The sequence below is a fragment of the Lepus europaeus genome, chromosome 7 (assembly GCF_033115175.1).
Source record: "Lepus europaeus isolate LE1 chromosome 7, mLepTim1.pri, whole genome shotgun sequence".
In the NCBI taxonomy this organism is placed as follows: Eukaryota; Metazoa; Chordata; class Mammalia; order Lagomorpha; family Leporidae; genus Lepus; species Lepus europaeus.
This window is the reverse complement of record NC_084833.1, coordinates 61149786-61167842: the sequence shown is the minus strand read 5'-3', so window position 1 is coordinate 61167842 and position 18057 is coordinate 61149786. Positions and strand designations below refer to the sequence as shown.

The 18057-nt window shown below is 43.6% G+C and overlaps 1 protein-coding gene across 5 annotated transcripts in view; it reads left to right on the top strand.

Annotated features, from left to right (window-relative positions):
* STIM1 (stromal interaction molecule 1) overlaps window positions 1-18057 on the top strand; it is a 225412-nt gene that overhangs the window by 156596 nt on the left and 50759 nt on the right. For all 5 annotated transcript variants that reach the window (XM_062196608.1, XM_062196606.1, XM_062196609.1 and 2 more), the window contains one exon: window positions 1732-1846. In XM_062196608.1, the coding sequence (XP_062052592.1) occupies window positions 1732-1846 (115 nt within the window). The remainder of the gene's footprint in view (window positions 1-1731; window positions 1847-18057) is intronic.

Sequence of the window (18057 nt, the reverse complement as noted above, 5' to 3'; positions counted from 1 at the left end):
GTGGCCCAGGAGTGCAGTGGAGGATGGCCCGAGTGCTTGGGCCCTGCACCCCATGGGAGACCAGGAGAAGCACCTGGCTCTTGCCTTCGGATCAGCGCGGTGCGCTGGCCACAGTGCGCCAGCCGCGGCGGCCATTGGAGGGTGAACCAACGGCAAAAGGAAGACCTTTCTCTCTGTCTCTTTCTCTCTCACTGTCCACTCTGCCTGTCAAAAAAAAAAAAAAAAAAAGTGTTCTTCTGAGAAATTGATCAGAATTGCATTTCTTTGATGTTTGACTATCTGTGGAAACCAGTGATCAATGTTCAGTCCAGGATATATTAATGAGATTAAGGACCAAGCTGAATGATTATCTTTGAAGTGAATCACCAGTTCAGTTTCTAAAAGATGTGATTTCTTTTGTTTTTCTTCTTTCTTTTTTTACGATTTATTTGTTTATTTGAAAGGCAGAGTTACAGAGGGGCAGAGCCAGAGAGATCTTCCATCTGCTGGTTCACTCCCCACATGGCCACAATACCTGGAGCTGAGCCGACCCAAAGCCAGGAGCCAGGAGCCTCTTCTGGGTCTCCCACATGGGTGCAGGGGCCGAAGGACTTGGGCCATCTTCCACTGCTTTCCCAGGCTATAGTGGAGAGCTGGATTGGTAGAGGAGCAGCCGGGACTAGAACTGCCACCCATATGGGATGCCGGCATTGCAGGCAGTGGCTTTATCAGCTATGCCACGGCACTGGCCCGTTTTTCTTCTTTCTTATAAAAGCGTATTATGGGAAAAAAATTCCAGGTCTGAAAGGACAACATATGGGGTGCAACAGAAAAGTTTGGGCTAAGCCCAACGTCTTGGTTTAGAATACTAATCTCAAGGGGCCAGTGTTGTGACGTAGTGGGTTAAGTTGCTGCCTGCCATGCCAGCTAACCATGTGGGTGCCAGGTTGAGTCCTGGCTACTCCACTTCTGATTCAGATCTCTGCTAATGAGCCTGGGAAGGCAGCAGAAGATGCCCCAAGTACTTGGGCCCCTGCCACTCATGTGGAAGACCCATGTGGAGTTCCAGGCTGATTCTTCCTTAATTCTTCCTGATATTTCTTCCTTCCCCCTTCTAGTTTACTGAATTTCAGCTGTCATTTTAATTTTCTTTCCATAATTAAAAAATGAAGGAGGAATGAATTTATTTTTTAAAAAATTATTTATTTATTTATTTGAAAGGCAGAGTTACAGAGAGGCAGGGGCAGAGAGGGAAAGGTCTTCCATCCACTGGTTCACTCCCCAGATGGCCACACTGGTTGGAACTGCGCCAATACGAAGCTAGGAGCCAGGAGATTCTTCCAGGTCTCCCACGTGGGTGCAGGAGCCCAAGGACTTGGGCCATCTTCCACTGATTTCCTAGGCCATTGCAGAGAGCTACATTGGAAGTGGAGCGGCCAGGTCTTGAACCAGCGCCCATGTGGGATGCTGGCACTGCAGGCAACGGCTTCACCCGCTATGCCACAGCACTGGCCCCAGAAAGGAATTTCAAATTCATATGTGTTTTTTTTTCAAATGAAACGTCTAAAAAGAGGTAGTCTACTTGGCAGCTAAGACATAAGTACATGGGAGGAATACATGAGTGTTAACACCTGTGGATTGAGTAGTTGGAATGTGCTATGTCTGGTTAACTGGAGGCTGATGACCTGTTTGGAGATATTGATGGACTGGCTTCCAGCTACCTCTTGTGACTTGTGTGCTTTTTCCTTGCAGTTCCTGAGGGAAGACCTCAATTACCATGACCCGACAGTGAAACACAGCACCTTCCATGGTGAGGATAAGCTCATCAGCGTGGAAGACCTGTGGAAGGCATGGAAGTCCTCAGAAGGTAATAGGCAGTCTGCTTGTCAGTCCTAGTTGTTAAAAGGTTCGGAGGAGAGAGAAGGACATGAATATGAAATGCTTAATAAAGAGAAAATTATTAAAACTATTTTGTATAAAGTCACTGAACAAGCCTATCATTACGATGCTGGGAATAGGAGAAAGTTCTCCAAACCCAGGGTTCTTCCTTGTTATAATGTGTTTGAATTTCTACTCCTTCCAGGATCTGAGTCTCCCAGCTTCTGCTGCTTCATCTCCAGCAGTAGAGAGCATTAGTTCTTTTTTTTTTTTTTTTTTTAAGATTTATTTTATTTGAAAGAGTTACACAGGGAGAGAAGGAGAGGCAGAGAGAGAGAGAGAGATCTTCCATCCAGTGGTTCACTCCTCAATTGGTCGCAATGGCCAGAGCTGCATCAATCTGAAGCCAGGAGCCAGGAGATTCCTCCGGGTCTTCCCACACAGATGCAAGGGCCCAAGAGAGAGCTGGATCGGAAGTGGAGCAGCTGGGACTTGAACCGGCACCCATTTTGGATGCCAGCACTGCAGGCAGCAACTTTACCCACTATGCCACAGCTCCGGCCCCGAGCATTAGGCAGCCCCTTTCTGCTGTAGCTTCCCACTTAGTCTCAGCTCTGCTGAGTCTTAGATGATTCAAAGATTGGGTAGAAATACAAATGAGCTCTCTCATGAGTCTTGTCTTTTCTGGGCTAGATTGCCCTAGTTCTTTGAAGAAAATAATGTCTTACCCTCCTTCTCATCATGATTTTCTTCCAGTAAACATTTTTGTTAATGTCTTTTTTAAATGCTGGAGTTGGACACAGACTCCCAAGTGTGGCTTAGTCATTACAATAGGATTGTCAATTTCTTGGTTCTTTACCTTACATATATCTGTTGTTGCTGTTTGATTAGATATTCTTGCATTCAGCATTTGCTGCTGACTCACAGTGAACTTAATGAAAACTTTAGATCTTTCTTATATTTAAAACTGCTGAACCATAACTACTGTTTTTTCCCTAAAGCATGTTCTTTAGAATTCTGAGTGAAAGACTATGCCTAATTGTATGGGCATTTAAGGGAAGGGAAAATATATTTTTCAGCTTTTCTCCATTTATATTTGTGGTTAAGAACTTCTTTTGATACCAACAAGATTGGAAGCAGGCACCAGTTTTGTGGCACAGTGGGTTAAACTGCCACTTGCGATGCTGGCATTTCTTAGTGAAGCGCCAGTTAGAGTCATGGTTGCTCTGCTTCTGATCCAGCTCCCTGCTAATGTGCCTGGGTAAAAGCAGAAGATAGGCCAAGTACGTAGAGCCCATCCACTCCTGTGGAAGATCCAGATGGAGTTCTTGGCTCCTGTCTTCTGCTTGGCCCTGTCATGACTATTGCACTCATTTGGGGAGTGAACCCAGTTTCTCTTGATCTCTTTCCCTCTTGCTATCTATAACTGCCTTTCAAATAAATAAGTCTTAAAAATAAATTGGAAGCAGTCTTTTCTCAAGGTATGTTAGGGTAGCTCCTGATGCTAAGATGAGTTAAACATAAAATGACCACTAGGGTCCCTGGTTTTCAGATGAGGAATTTTAAGTCTTGGCTTATAAAATTACTTATTTATTGCTATGCATTAAATAGAGCAAGGACTTAAATGTGGGCATTCTGCTCCCCAGGCCAGTGGTTTTACTTGCCGTCTTGGTTGAAGTACTGATCTGATAGTAGAGAAGACTACTAATTAAATTCTTACCTAGGATTATAAAATTTTAGGCCTCAAAAGTATTGTATATAATGTAAATAGATGTCATTGAATTTTAAGAAGGAACACCTGGATTTTGAAAAATACTTTTAAAAATTCATTTGAGAGGCATAATGAGAGAGAGGGAGAGATAGAGAGATCCCAACTGGTGGTTCATGCCACAAATGCCTATCCTATCTCTGGCTAGGACAGAAGGTGGGAGCTGGGAACTCAGTCCAGGTCTTCCACATGAGTGGTGGGAACCCAATCACTGCTGCCTCCCAGGAGCTGCACTAGCAGGAAATTAACCAAGAATCAAACCCAGGCACTCCAATATGGGATATGAGTGTCTTAACCTCTAGGCCAAATGTCTACCCCAACCTGGATTCTAATCCTGGTACTGGGCCGGCGCCGTGGCTCAACAGGCTAATCCTCCGCCTTGCGGCGCCGGCACACCGGGTTCTAGTCCCGGTCGGGGCACCGATCCTGTCCCGGTTGCCCCTCTTCCAGGCCAGCTCTCTGCTGTGGCTAGGGAGTGCAGTGGAGGATGGCCCAAGTCCTTGGGTCCTGCACCCCATGGGAGACCAGGAGAAGTACCTGGCTCCTGCCATCGGAACAGCGCGGTGCGCCGGCCGCAGCGCGCTACCGCGGCGGCCATTGGAGGGTGAACCAACGGCAAAAGGAAGACCTTTCTCTCTGTCTCTCTCTCTCACTGTCCACTCTGCCTGTCAAAAAAAAAATAAATAAAAATAAATAAATAAATAATCCTGGTACTGGGATGAGCAGACTAATGCTTCTTGTTAACTCTTTGTTTTATCAATTTAGAGGAAGTATGAGAAAACTGTAAGAGAGAGTTTCGTAGAGATCTTAGAAGCTGAGTTCTTTATGAGGATTTTTCTCTAATAGTTCCTGCACGAATCGGGCTGCCTGCTGATGAGAGATGAGGCAGTTACATGAGCTTTGGAATTATGCCAGCACTGCCAGGAAAAACCTTCCATCAGTACCATTTAATTTTGATTTTCTTTTTTTTCTCTAATAACATGAGGATAAGGCGCCTGGTTTTTGAGAGTGGATTTTATAAGTAGGATCTTAGAATGAAATATGGCAGGGAGCACATTCCTGGCCTTTTCTGAAAGTTCACACAGAAGTAGCTGGGAAGGGAAAGTGAACAAGAGAAGACAGAAATAGAGGGACTAAATCATAATACTAGAAAACAGCTCCAGGCAATTTTCTGGTAAGAACTTTATTTCTGGACTCAACAACTATTTGGAATACTTCCAGTTTATTCTGAGTTACAGGAAAATGGAAGACAATTGAATGAATTTTTTGGAGGAATGGGTTCCCATTAGCCATGAGAAGAGAAAAAACATTTCAATGCACAGTGATAGAGCTTATATCTGTGATATGAGAAGTGATATATGTACCTTCTTAGCATTTGCTCACCATATGTTATACCTGATGTTTGGACAAACTAAAAGTGAGAATCTTCTTGTTTTCTCTTCCTCCCTATAGTTTGCTTCATTATTCAGGGCAAGGTTCCTAGTCTCTCTGGTGTGATGATTCCCAGAGCTACAAAAAGCATGTAATTTCTTGGCACTGGTTCAAGCTGGCTTGCTCGAGTTTAGCTAGATCATGCAGATATGAGCAGTGGTCATTTGTCTTTGGAATGTTGCAATAGCTGGGTAACGTTAGTATCATCTGGGTGATTAGTTTTGTTAACATTTTCTGATTAATGTTGGGGAGCTAGTCTTTTCTCAGTGCCATTTATTTTATTTTATTTTTAAAGATTTATTTGAACTTGCAACCATATGAGATGCTGGCATCACAGGCAGCAATTTGGTCCTTTGTGAGACAATGCCGGCCCCTCTCTTTCATTTGGATTCCAGCAGAAAAAGTCTGCTAATCTCTCTATAAGCCAACTCTGGATCTTTATAATAAAAGTAACAAACTGAAAAACTTATTTAATATGTGTTAGGAACTATTCTCAGTATTTTACCTATGTTAACTCATTTATCAGAAAAGTTTTATGAGGTGTGGATACTCTGATGTACTATTTACTCTATTTACTTTGCAGAAAATGAGGCAAAGCGAGATTAAGTAAAATAATGCATTTCTGTCACTAACAACCTGCAGTAAGAATAGACATCACACTGTAAAGGGCACAGTTCCCCATCAGATTGTCCTCACTTCAGATACTAGCCACAACCGTGTATTCCCAGGCCCCCTGCTTTGATCAGTTGGCTACAAATTTGAGGATTCTCATGACCCCCTCTAGCTTGACAATTGATGGAACTACTCACAGAGCTCAAGAAAGCCCTTATTTGGGACTGGATCTTTATTACAAAGGGTACAAATCAGTACTAGCTAAAAGAAGAGACCCATATGGTGAGATCTGGGAGGTTTCTGAATGTGGCACTTCTGCGTACTCTGTGGAATGAGGATGCAGAATACCACCAGCACCAATCAGAGAGCTCAGCCAGACCTCAGTCCAGCATTTTTACTTGAGTTTCATTACATAAGCACAATTGATTGAATGATGGCCAGGTGATTGACCTCAATCATCAGCCCCATTTTTTCTTTTTTTTCTCCAAAGTTGTGCTGTTATCATATGGCTCAAAGTCCCAATTTTTTAATCACATAGTTGGTTTTTCTAGTTGCTGGATCTCATTATTATGAACTTGAGTGTGATCCAGGGGGACCACCATCTATAAGAAAGGTACTTCTATCACTGAGGAAATTTCAGGAGTTTAGTATTTACCTTTCAGGAGATGGGGACAAAAGCCATGCAAATCTTTACAAAGTTAAGTGATTAAATAGGGAAGAACTAAACAAGCAGGGCAGAGGAAGGACTAAGAACAAGAGCCAACTCCAGGGAGTCTAGCAGCAGACTGGGGGATTGCCCCCTTCTAATTGGCTGTCAGGTGAATCAGCTTCATTTATTTTTTCATCCATAGGGTCTTTGCTAAAGAGTAAGGTATGGCTGGGGTGCAGGGAGAGGAGTAGAATCAATTAGTATGGTCTGGATTCCAGATTTATATAGAGTAGTGATTAGTGGATAAATATGGGGTTGGGGCAGGGGGTTTGTGAGTGCTGCAATATCCAGCTTCTCTAGGACCAGGTGTGTGTGTGAGAGAGAGTGGTAATTCTTTAATGGAAAATATTTTGTGAAATATTTAAGAAGTAGAATTGTTTGCATATTTGAGCCAGTGGAAACAGTAACTGTGTACTTGGTGATGAGGGGTGGTGGTAGGAATTGATCTAAGAGGATTCTCCTCTAAAGCATTGGTTTCATTTCTTCTAAACAAAGTGCCATGTTAGTTTCCCATTCCCTTTCTTTCTTTTTTTTTTTTTTTTTTTTTTTGACAGGCAGAGTGGATAGTAAGAGAGAGACAGAGAGAAAGGTCTTCCTTTTTGCCGTTGGTGCACCCTCCAATGGCCGCTGCGGCCGGTGCATCGCACTGATCCGAAGCCAGGAGCCAGGTGCTTTTCCTGGTCTCCCATGCGGGTACAGGGCCCAAGGACTTGGGCCATCCTCCACTGCCTTCCTGGGCCATAGCAGAGAGCTGGCCTGGAAGAGGGGCAACCGGGATAGAATCTGGGGCCCCAACCGGGACTAGAACACAGTGTGCCGGTGCCGCAAGGCGGAGGATTAGCCTGTTGAGCCATGGCGCCGGCCCCCATTCCCTTTCTTACACATAGATTTTTTTTTAAAGATTTATTTAATTTATTTGAAAGACAGAGTTACAGAAAGAGGTAGAATTGGAGAGAGAGAGAGAGAGAGAGAGAGAGAGAGAGAGGTCGGTCTTCCATCCACTGGTTCACTCCCCAAATGACCACAATGCCCAGAGCTGAGCTCATCCGAAGCCAGGAGCCAGGAACCTCTTCCTAGTCTCCGACGCAGGCGCAAGGAGCCAAGGACTTGGGCCATCTTTTACTGCTTTCCCAGGCCATAGCAGAGAGCTGGATTGGAAGTGGAGCATCTGGGACTCGAACCAGTGCTCATATGGGATGCTGAGTGATGTTATCTTGCAAACAAAGTATAACACATTTTTTTAAGTTTTTTTTTTTTTTTTTGACAGGTAGAGTTATAGACAGTGAGAGAGAGAGAGAGAGAGAGAGAGAGAAAGGTCTTCCTTCCGTTGGTTCACTCCCAAATGGCCGCCATGGCCGGCGCTGCGCCGATCCAAAGCCAGGAGCCAGGTGCCTCTCCCCAGTCTCCCATGGCACTTGGGCCATCCTCCACTGCCTTCCCAAGCCACAGCAGATAGCTGGGCTGGAAGAGGAGCAACCGGGAGTAGAACCTGGCACCCATGTGGGATGCCGGTGCCACAGGCAGAGGATTAGCCAAGTGACCATGGCGCCAGCCCCAAAGTATAATTCTTAAGTAATAATTCTCTATTTTTAAGAGTCAAAGACGGCTGGTGCCGTGGCTTAACAGGCTAATCCTCCACCTTGCGGCACCAGCACACCAGGTTCTAGTTCCGGTCGGGGCGCCGGATTCTATCCCGGTTGCCCCTCTTCCAGGCCAGCTCTCTGCTATGGCCCAGGAAGGCAGTGGAGGATGGCCCAAGTCCTTGGGCCCTGCACCCGCATGGGAGACCAGGAAAAGCACCTGGCTCCTGGCTTCGGATCAGCGAGATGCACTGGCTGCAGCGGCCATTGGAGGGTGAACCAATGGCAAAAAGTAAGACCTTTCTCTCTGTCTCTCTTTCTCACTGTCCACTCTGCCTGTCAAAAAAAAAAAAAAAAAAAAAAAAGTCAAAGACATTTTAACTTTTTTTTTTTTTTTTTTTGACAGGCAGAGTGGACAGTGAGAGAGAGACAGAGAGAAAGGTCTTCCTTTTGCCATTGGTTCACCCTCCAATGGCCGCTGTGGCCTGTGCACTGCTGCCAGCGCACCGCGCTGATCCGAAGCCAGGAGCCAGGTGCTTCTCCTGGTCTCCCATGGGGTGCAGGGCCCAAGCACTTGGACCATCCTCCACTGCACTCTCGGGCCATAGCAGAGAGCTGGCCTGGAAGAGGGGCAACTGGGACAGAATCCGGCGCCCCGACCGGGACTAGAACCCGGTGTGCCGGCGCCGCTAGGCGGAGGATTAGCCTATTGAGCCACAGCGCTGGACAACATTTTAACTTTTAATCTTTGGTTCCCACTAAGTAATTTGAGTCCAACTAAAAGAAAAAGATAAATAAATCTTTTAAAAAAAAGAAAAAGAACCTGGTTAAGTTCAAATTTGCCTATGAACTCTGTTATGAGAAAATGTTAATTCCTTTTTTTTTTTTTAAAAAAAAGATTTTATTTATTTATTTGAGAGATAGAGTTACAGACAGTGAGAAGGAGAGACAGCGGAAAAAGGTCTTCCATTTGCTGGTTCACTCCCCAAATGGCCACAACGGCTGAAGCTGAGCCGATCCAAAGCCAGGAGCCAGGAGCTTCTTCTGGGTCTCCAACATGGGTGCAGGGCCGCAAGGACTTGGGCCGTCTTCCACTGCTTTCCCAGGCCATCAGCAGAGAGCTGGATCTGAAGAGGAGTAGCTGGGACTAGAACTGGCACCCATATGGGATGCCAGTGCCGCAGGCAGAGGATTGATTACCCTACTGTGCCACAGCACTGGCTCTGAAAATGTTAATTTCTTACTAGATTTTTTGCAACAATGGAATAGGCTCACAGATCTCCATTTCTGTCTGTGCTGCTTTTTGGAGAACAGGGTTTTTCTGCAGGAGGCAGTCGAGCAGTGCTGGAGGACAGGCTTGTAGAGAGGAAGCCCAGCAGAACTGGCATCTCTCTGTTGATGCAAAACGAGGAGGGCAGGGAGCATCAGACTTCTGTTTTAACTACTTCTAAAGATAGATCAACATGAAAAAGTTGCACCCTAGTTGTGCTTTTACACAAACTAATGAGAGATACATTTATTCTTTTCTTTCAGCCATTTAAAAGTTAATATGCAAAATGAATCTTTAAGAGATTTTAGTTGAAAACTTTAGCCATTAGTTGTCATACTTTTTGCAGAAAGATACAATTGTCCTCACCCCCACCTTACTTTCTTTCAGATTCTTCTTTTCCTGGCAATAAAAAATAATCTATTCATTACTTAAGATTTATTGCAGTAATTTTTTCTTTTTTTTAAAATGGCAACTTAAGGATTAAAGGTCTTGTACAATCATTTAAAAAATAAGAAAACTGAGTATCACTTAGTTTTGAAAAAGTTATTTTTTTGAAAAGCAGAGTATTGGAGAGAGAAAGAGACAGAGATTTTTTTTAAGAAAATTAAAAAAAAATTATTTGAAAGAATTAGAGAGAGAGAGAGAGATCTTGATCTTCTGTCTGCTGGGTCACTCCTTAAATGTCCCCAGCCACAGCTGGACTTGGCTGAAGCCAGGAACCTGGAATTCTATCTAGGTCTCCCATGTGGGTGGCAGGGACCCAAGCACTTGGTTAATCCTCCGTCTGCGGCGCCAGCATCCCATATGGGTGCCAGTTCTAGTTGCGGTTGCTCCTCTTCCAGCCCAGCTCTCTGCTGTGGCCTGGGAGGGAAGTGGAGGATGGCCCAAGTGCTTGGGCCCCTGCACCCGCATGGGAGACTGGGGAGAGGCACTTGGCTCCTGGCTTTGGATCAGCACAGCGCCGGCTATGGCAGCCATTTAGGGGGTGAACCAGTGGAAGGAACACCTTTCTCTCTGTCTCTCTCACTGTCTAACTCTATCTGTCAAATAAAAATAAAAATTAAAAAAAAAAAAGAAACTGTCAAGGGGTTGGTACTGTGATATAGCAAGTAAAGCCACTGCCTGCAATGCTAGCATCCCACATGAGTACTGGTTTGTGTCCCAGCTGCTCCACTTCTGCTCCATCTCCCTGCCAATGGCCTGGGAAAAGCAATGGAAGATGGCCCAAGTGCTTGGACCCTGCCACCTACATGGGAGATCTGTAAGAAGCTCCTGTCTCCTGGCTTCAGCCTGGCACAGTCTCAACTGTTGCGGCCCTCTGGGGAGTGAGCCAGCAGATGTGAGATATCTCTCTCTGTCTCTCCTCTCATTGTATCTCTGACTTTCAAATAAATAAACAAACCTTTAAAAAAACAAACGGTCAAGCTGTTTTCCAAAGTAATTGTACTATTTTATATTCCCATCAGCAATGTATAAGACTTAGTTCCTTCATGTCCATCAATACTTGAGGTGGTCAGTTTTTTAATTTTAGCTAGTCTGATAATGTATTGGTATCTCATTACAGCTTTAATTTGCATTTGCCTAATGATTAATGGTGTTGGGCAGCTTTGTCATTTGTGTGTATCTTTGGTGGAGTATCTGTGAAATCTTTTGTCTTTTTTTTTTTTTTTTTTTTTAGTTTTGAAAATTGTATATTCTGGATATCTGTGGGTCACCCAGAAATTCCACCAACCATGGATTGAAAATATTTAGAGAAAAAATTCCAGAAAGTTCCAAAAAGCAAAAGTTCAATTTGTCACATACTGAGCACTATGCTAAATACACACATATGATGTGTAGGCATGTCCTGTTGTAGCTTCCTACAGTCTCACAGATCTCAATGTCTCCAGCATTCTGTTTGAGCATTATATTCCTTACATTTTGTTCATGTACTGTATTGGTAGGCCTACAGTGCTTCGGTCTGTGCTGAACATGTACAGTTTTTTTTCCATTTCATTCCCTAAATAATACAGTGCAACAACTATTCACATATCATTTACATTGTATTAGATATTTTTAATTATTTTTATTTTTTGATAGGCAGAGTTAGACAGTGAAAGAGAGAGAGACAGAGAGAAAGGTCTTCTTTTTCCATTGGTTCACCCCTCAAGTGGCCGCTACAGCTAGCGCATTGCGGCCGGTGTGCTGCACCGATCCGAAGCTAGGAGCCAGGTGCTTCCTCCAGGTCTCCCATGTGGGTGCAGGGCCCAAGGACTTGGGCCATCCTCCACTGCCTTCCCGGGCCACAGCAGAGAGCTGGACTGGAAGAGGAGCAACTGAACAGAATCCGGCACCCCAACCGGGACTAGAACCCGGGGTGCCAGTGCTGCAGGCGGAGGATTAGCCTAGTGAGCCATAGCGCCAGCCCTAAAGAGTATTTAAAGTATAGAGGAGGATGTACATAGGTTATGCAACTATTCCTATACCATTTTATGTAAGGGACTTGAACATTCACGGATTTTATTATGGGGTAGGGATGGGGAGTTCTGGAACCAGTAACCCTTGGATATCAAAGGATGACTATAGATGCTTTGCAAAGATTTTCTCCTAGTCTGTAACTATCTTATAATTTTCTTTTTTATAAAAAAAATTTATTTACATATTTGAAAGAGTTACAGAGAAAGATGAAAGACAGAGGGAGAGAACTTCCACCCACTGTTCACTCCCCAAATGACTGCAATAGCCAGCGATTGGCCGGGCTGAAACCATGAGACAGAACTCCATCCAGGTCTCTACATGAGTGCAGGGGCCCAAGGACTTGGGCCATCCTCTGCTACTTTTCCTGATGCATTAGCAGGGGAGCTGGACAGAACTGGAGCATCTGGGACTTGAACCTGTGCATATATGGGATGCTGGTGTTGGAGACAGCAGCTTATCCCCCTCTGCTAAGCTGGCCCCCTTTTCATTTTCTTAACAGTAACTTTTGAAGAGCAGAAAGTTTAACTTTTTAAAAAAATTTATTTTGTTTTATTTGAAAGGCAGAATGACAGAGAGGTAGAAAAAGAGATCTTCCTTCTGCTGGTTTACTCACCAAATGACTACAACAGCAGAGCTGGGCCAGGCCCAAGCCAGGAGCCAGAAACTCCATCTGGAGCTGGTGCCACGGCTCACTTGGCACCAGCATGGGAGACCAAGAGGAAGCACCTGGCTCCTGGCTTCGGATCAGTGCAGTGCGTTGGCCATAGTGGCCATTTGGGGAGGGGGGAGTGAACCAATGGAAGGAAGACCTTTCTCTCTGTTTCTCTTTCTCATTGTCTAACTCTGCCTGTAAAAAAAACAAAACAAAACAAACAAACAAACAAACAAAAAAAACCAAAAACAAACCAAACAAACAAAACTCCATCTGGGTCTCCCCTGTGGCCCAAGCACTTGAGCCATCTTCAACTGCTTTCCCAATCACATTAGTAGGGAACTGGATTGGGAACAGAGCAGCAGCACTTGAACTGGTATGTTACAAGTGACAGCTCAACCTTCTGCACCAAAATGACACCTCAGTTTTTATTTAGAGTCTAGTTTATTGTTTTTTCATTTACCATGTTTTTGGTGTTGGATCTAAGAAATATTTGACTTACCTGAAGCAAAAGATTTTCTTCTAGGAGCTGACACTGTGGCTCAGTGGATTAAGCTGCCACTTGAAATACCAGCATCTCATATATATGTAAGTCCAATCCAACTCCCTGCCAATGCACCTGGGAAAGTGGCAAGCAATGGCCCAAGTGCTTGGGCCCCTGCCACCCATGTGTGAGACCCAATGGAGTTCTAGGCTACTGGCTTTGGCCTGACGCATCCCCGGCTGTTGTGGCCATTTGGGGAGTGAACCGGAAGATGGAAGATCTATCTCTCCCTCTGTCTCTTTAACTTTTCCTTTCAAATAAATAAAAATATGTCTTAAAAAATTTTTCGGGCCGGCGCCGCGGCTCAATAGGCTAATCCTCCGCCTTGCGGTGCCGGCACACCGGGTTCTAGTCCTGGTCGGGGAGCCGGATTCTGTCCCGGTTGCCCCTCTTCCAGGCCAGCTCTCTGCTGTGGCCAGGGAGTGCAGTGGAGGACGGCCCAAGTTCTTGGGCCCTGCACCCCATGGGAGACCAGGAGAAGCACCTGGCTCCCGGCTTCGGATCAGCGCGGTGTGCCGGCCGCAGTGCGCCAGCCGTGACGGCCATTGGAGGGTGAACCAACGGCAAAAGGAAGACCTTTCTCTCTGTCTCTCTCTCTCACTGTCCACTCTGTCAAAAAAAAAAAAAATTTTTTTTTTTTTTCCTCCTATGCTTCCTTCTAGAACTTTTGTAGTTTTAGGTTGTACATTTTGCTCTTCATAAGTTTGATATGAGTTTTTGTACATTAAGTGAAGTATGAATGTACTTTTTTGTGCTTTTAGGTGTCAGAATTGTTCTAGAACCATTTGTTCAGAAAGCTATCATTTCTCTACTATATCATCTCACCTTCTGTCAAAAAATCAATTTTCCATTAAGTTTAGATTTAATTATGGACTGTTCTGATCCACTGGTCTATTTATTTGTCTTTATGCCAGTACCATGCTATTTTGATTACCATAGTCTTAGAATAGCACCCCCCCCCCCAAGAACTCCTGACTCCTAGCTTTATATCAGCGCAGCTCCAGCTGTTTGTGGGCAATTGGGGAGTGAACCAGTGGATGGAAGACCTCTCTCTCTTTCTCTCTCTCTTCCTCTCCTTCTCTCTCTGTGTAACTCTGACTTTCAAATAAATAAAAAAAAATCTTAAAAAAAAAAGAATAGGTCCCTCCACCCCACCCTCACCACCCCAGTCATATCGTTCTAGCCCTCTAAATTTGTTCTTTTTCAAAGTTGTTTTGGCTGTTTTAGGTCCTTGCATCAGCTTGTTGATTAAACAAAAAAGCCTGCTGGGATTTTGAATGGAAGTGTATTGAATCTATATTAGTTTGCAAGAACTGACATCTTAATAATATTGAGTCTTCTGATCCACGAACAAGTACATCTCTCCATTTGTTTAGGAGATATACTTTGTCTCAGTATATTTTATAGTTTTCAATATACAGTTCTTTCACATCTTTTGTCAAGTGTGCCATGTTTCATAGTTTTTGATACTATTGTAAATGATATTTTTAAAACTTGTGATAAAACCCATATAAAAGGGGCTGGCTCTGTGGTGCAGCGGGTTAAAGCCCGGCCTGAAGCGCCGGTTCAAATCCCAGCTGCTCCTCTTCTGATCCAGCTCTCTGCTATGGTCTGGGATATGGTCTGCACCTGTGTGGGAGACCCAGAAGAAGCTCCTGGCTCCTGGCTTCAGATTGGCGTGGCTGCTGCCTTTGCAGCCATGTAGGGAGTGAACCAGCAGGTGGAAGACCTCTCTCTCTCTGTCTCTACCTCTCTATATAACTCTGTCTTTCAAATAAATAAAATAAATCTTTTTAAAAAATCCATATAAAAGAGCATTCCATGTACATTTTAAAAAATTTAATTCCTGATGATTGCTTCTATATGGAAATATAATTGATTTATCTGTCTATCTAGATAGATAGACCGATCCTATATTCTGCAACCTTGCTAAACTCACTTATTAAATTCTGTCAGATTTTCTCCATAGGCAGTCATATTGCCTGCTAATAAAGACAATTGAACATCTTTTTTCAATTTTATGTCTTGTTTTTTTTGTCTTGGTTGAGTACCCTGGTTAATTTCTCCAGTGCAGTGTTAAAGAGAAGAGATGAGAACAGACATCCATGTGTTGTTTCTTATCTTAGAGAGAAAGCATCTATCTTTCACCATTAATGTTGACTGTGGGTTTTTCATAGAAGCCCTTTATCACATTGAATGAGCTCTGTCCTATACCTAGTTTACTAACAGCTCTTATCAGAAGCAGATACTTGATTTTTATCAAATAAGTGTTCTTTGTTTACTGAGATGCTTGCATAGTTTTTCTGTTTCACTTTGTTAATATAGTGAATTATCATGATCAATTTTTGGAAATTAAATCAACTTCACATTCTTGGGATAAGTTCCATTTGGTCAAGATATATTGTCCTTTTACTATATTGTTGGATTAGATTTGCTGAATTTAAAAAAAATATTTTCATTTTATTTGAAAGGCAGAAAGAGAGATAGAGAATATCTTCCATCTATTGCTTCACTCCCCATATGCCCACAATAGCCAGGATTGACCAGGCTAAAGCCAGTAACCTGGAATTCTATCCTAGTTTCACAGATGGATGGCAGGGACCAAACTACTTGAGCCATCATCTGCTGCATCCTAGGGTATATATTAGCAGGAAGCTGGAACCAGAGTCAGAACTGGGACTTGAACTCAGACACTCTGATATGGGATGTGGACATCCCAAGCAGTGTTTTAACCCCTATACCAAATACCTGTCCTGATAACTGTTTGTATATTTAAAATTCATTTGTTATAGGTAGTATGTAGTTGGGTCTTATTTATTTATTTTGTAGTTTGACAATCTCTGCCTTTTAATTGGGATGTTTAGACCATTTACATTTAACGTGATTTTTTTTAAAAAAAGATTTATTTATTTATTTGAAAGTCAGAGTTAGAGAGATGGACACACACACACACACACACAGATTTTCTGTATACTGGTTTACTCCTCAGACAGCTGCAATGGCCAACACTGGGCCAGGCTGAAGCCAGGAGCCAGAAGCTTCATCCAGATCTTACATCTAGTAAATGGGAAATTCCAAATTCAAGCCAAGGCACCTGGTTCCAAAGCCCATATTCTTAACTTCTGGCCATTTCTGATAGATAGACCAAAGGATGACCAAGTGAACAGCTAAGAGCCATATGAAGGGGAGGCAAAGCAGGCACCAGTAACAGTTATGCCAGACGTAGTTCTCTTGGTATGTGGGTTTGAAACCACCAGAGTAGTTGAGGGCTTCATCTGGAGGTGCCACAGGTCCCTTGTGGGAAAGAAATGCTGACTCAGGAGCCCATTTCTTCTTGCTTATTTGTTCTCTGGCAAGGGTAAGGATTGGCTAAGGCCAAGTATCTGCCCTGGCACATCCCTGGAGATAGCACTATGGTTCAAGTGCTAGGGAGTAATACTTACTGTTCCTTCTGTCTGGAATGCCCTTCCCCCAGTATCCACCTGGTTCACAGTTTCACTTTCTGCTGAAATGTCACCTCACCAGAGAGGCTTTCCCTCATCTGCCCTAACATAGCACTGTTCTTTGTCCTTTTTCCCTCTTATTTCTGACTTTTTAATCATTGTCCTTATCACCACTGGGCATATAATTGTCTATCTATAATGTTTTACTTTGTTTCTCTCCACTGTGGAGAGAAACATGGGCTCTGTGGTTCTTTCATAAACTATTAGATATACTGTTGTATTGCTGGCTCCTAGACGGTGATTCACAAGTTGTGGGTGGGTACTCAATAAATGTTTTTTCCCCCAGTGAATAATTTGTTTTGGAGTTTCAGACCACTTGTTTTCAAGGACCTCCATCATTTGTCTCTAGTAATACTTCATTCTCCCTGCTTCTATTTGTGACCTTGCAGGCTGGACAAGCTGGAGCCATTGTTCCCTGAGCATGCTCCAGCTTTATAGTTCTATGTTTTCACTCATGTTTCTTTCCTCTGGTAGACCTGCATCTCTGTCCATCCGGCTTCTGACTGGTTCATAACATCTGCTTCTTTTGGAATGAATGTATGTATTATCACTGAGTTTATGTTGAATCCTAGGTATTGTCGCACATGCATTCATTTGATTTGACACCTCTAGGAGATAGGTGTTGCTAGATTATAAACTACATGGGGATAGATGTCTCATTCTTTATTTCTTTTTTAAAGATTTATTTATTTAATTGAAAGGCAGAGTTATGCGCGCACACACACACAGATTTCATTTGCTGGTTCACTCTCCAAATACCTGCAACAACTGAGGCTGGGCCAGACCCAAGCCAGGTTTCCCATGGAGGTGGCAAGGACCAAGTACTTGGGGCGTCTTTAGCTATCTTTCCCAGGTACATTACCAGAGAGTCAGATTGGAAGTGGGGCAGTTGGGTCTTGAATTGGTGCTCGTATGGGATGCTGGCATCTCAGGGAGGCTTAACCTGCTGTGCCACAATGCTGGCCCAGGGATCTTGTTCTTGATCACTGTTCTTTTCCCAGTACCTGACACAGAATAGTAGAAAATAAGTGTTGAATAACAGGTTGAATATTTTATAGAAGAGGAAATTTAGGTTTATAACAATGAAGTGTTTTGCTCAAGCTGGTTTGTGGCAGATAGTATGGAAATCAAGATCTTCCACTTTCAGACTCAATGCTTTTTTTTTCCTATATAACAAAAAGATTTATTTTATTTATTTGAAAGGCAGAGAGAGTGAGAGAGAGAGATCTTCCATTCACTGGCTCACTCCCTAGGTGGCCACAATGGCTGGGGCTGAGCTAGGCGGCAGCCAGGAGGCAGGAACTCCAACTGGGTTTCCCATGTGGATGGTAGGGTCCCAAGTACTCAGGCCATCCTTTACTGCTTTCCTAGGTGCAGTAACAGGGAGCTGGATTGGAAGCAGTGAGGATGTGAAACAGCGCTCTAATATGGGATGTGGCGTTGCAGCTGGCAGCTTAACCTGCTCTGCACTACAACCTGGCACCAAACTCAAAGCTTTTAAAATATCTAGTGTTCACAAATGCAACAGAATTTGTTCATCTGTAATAAGTTTTTTTTTAGTTACCTCACAACAAAGCAAATTTTACTTATTTTAAACATAAAATTCTTTCTCAAATGGGAAACATGTCTATGAAACATGGTATATGGGTTAAAGCCCTGCCTGCTTCACTGGCA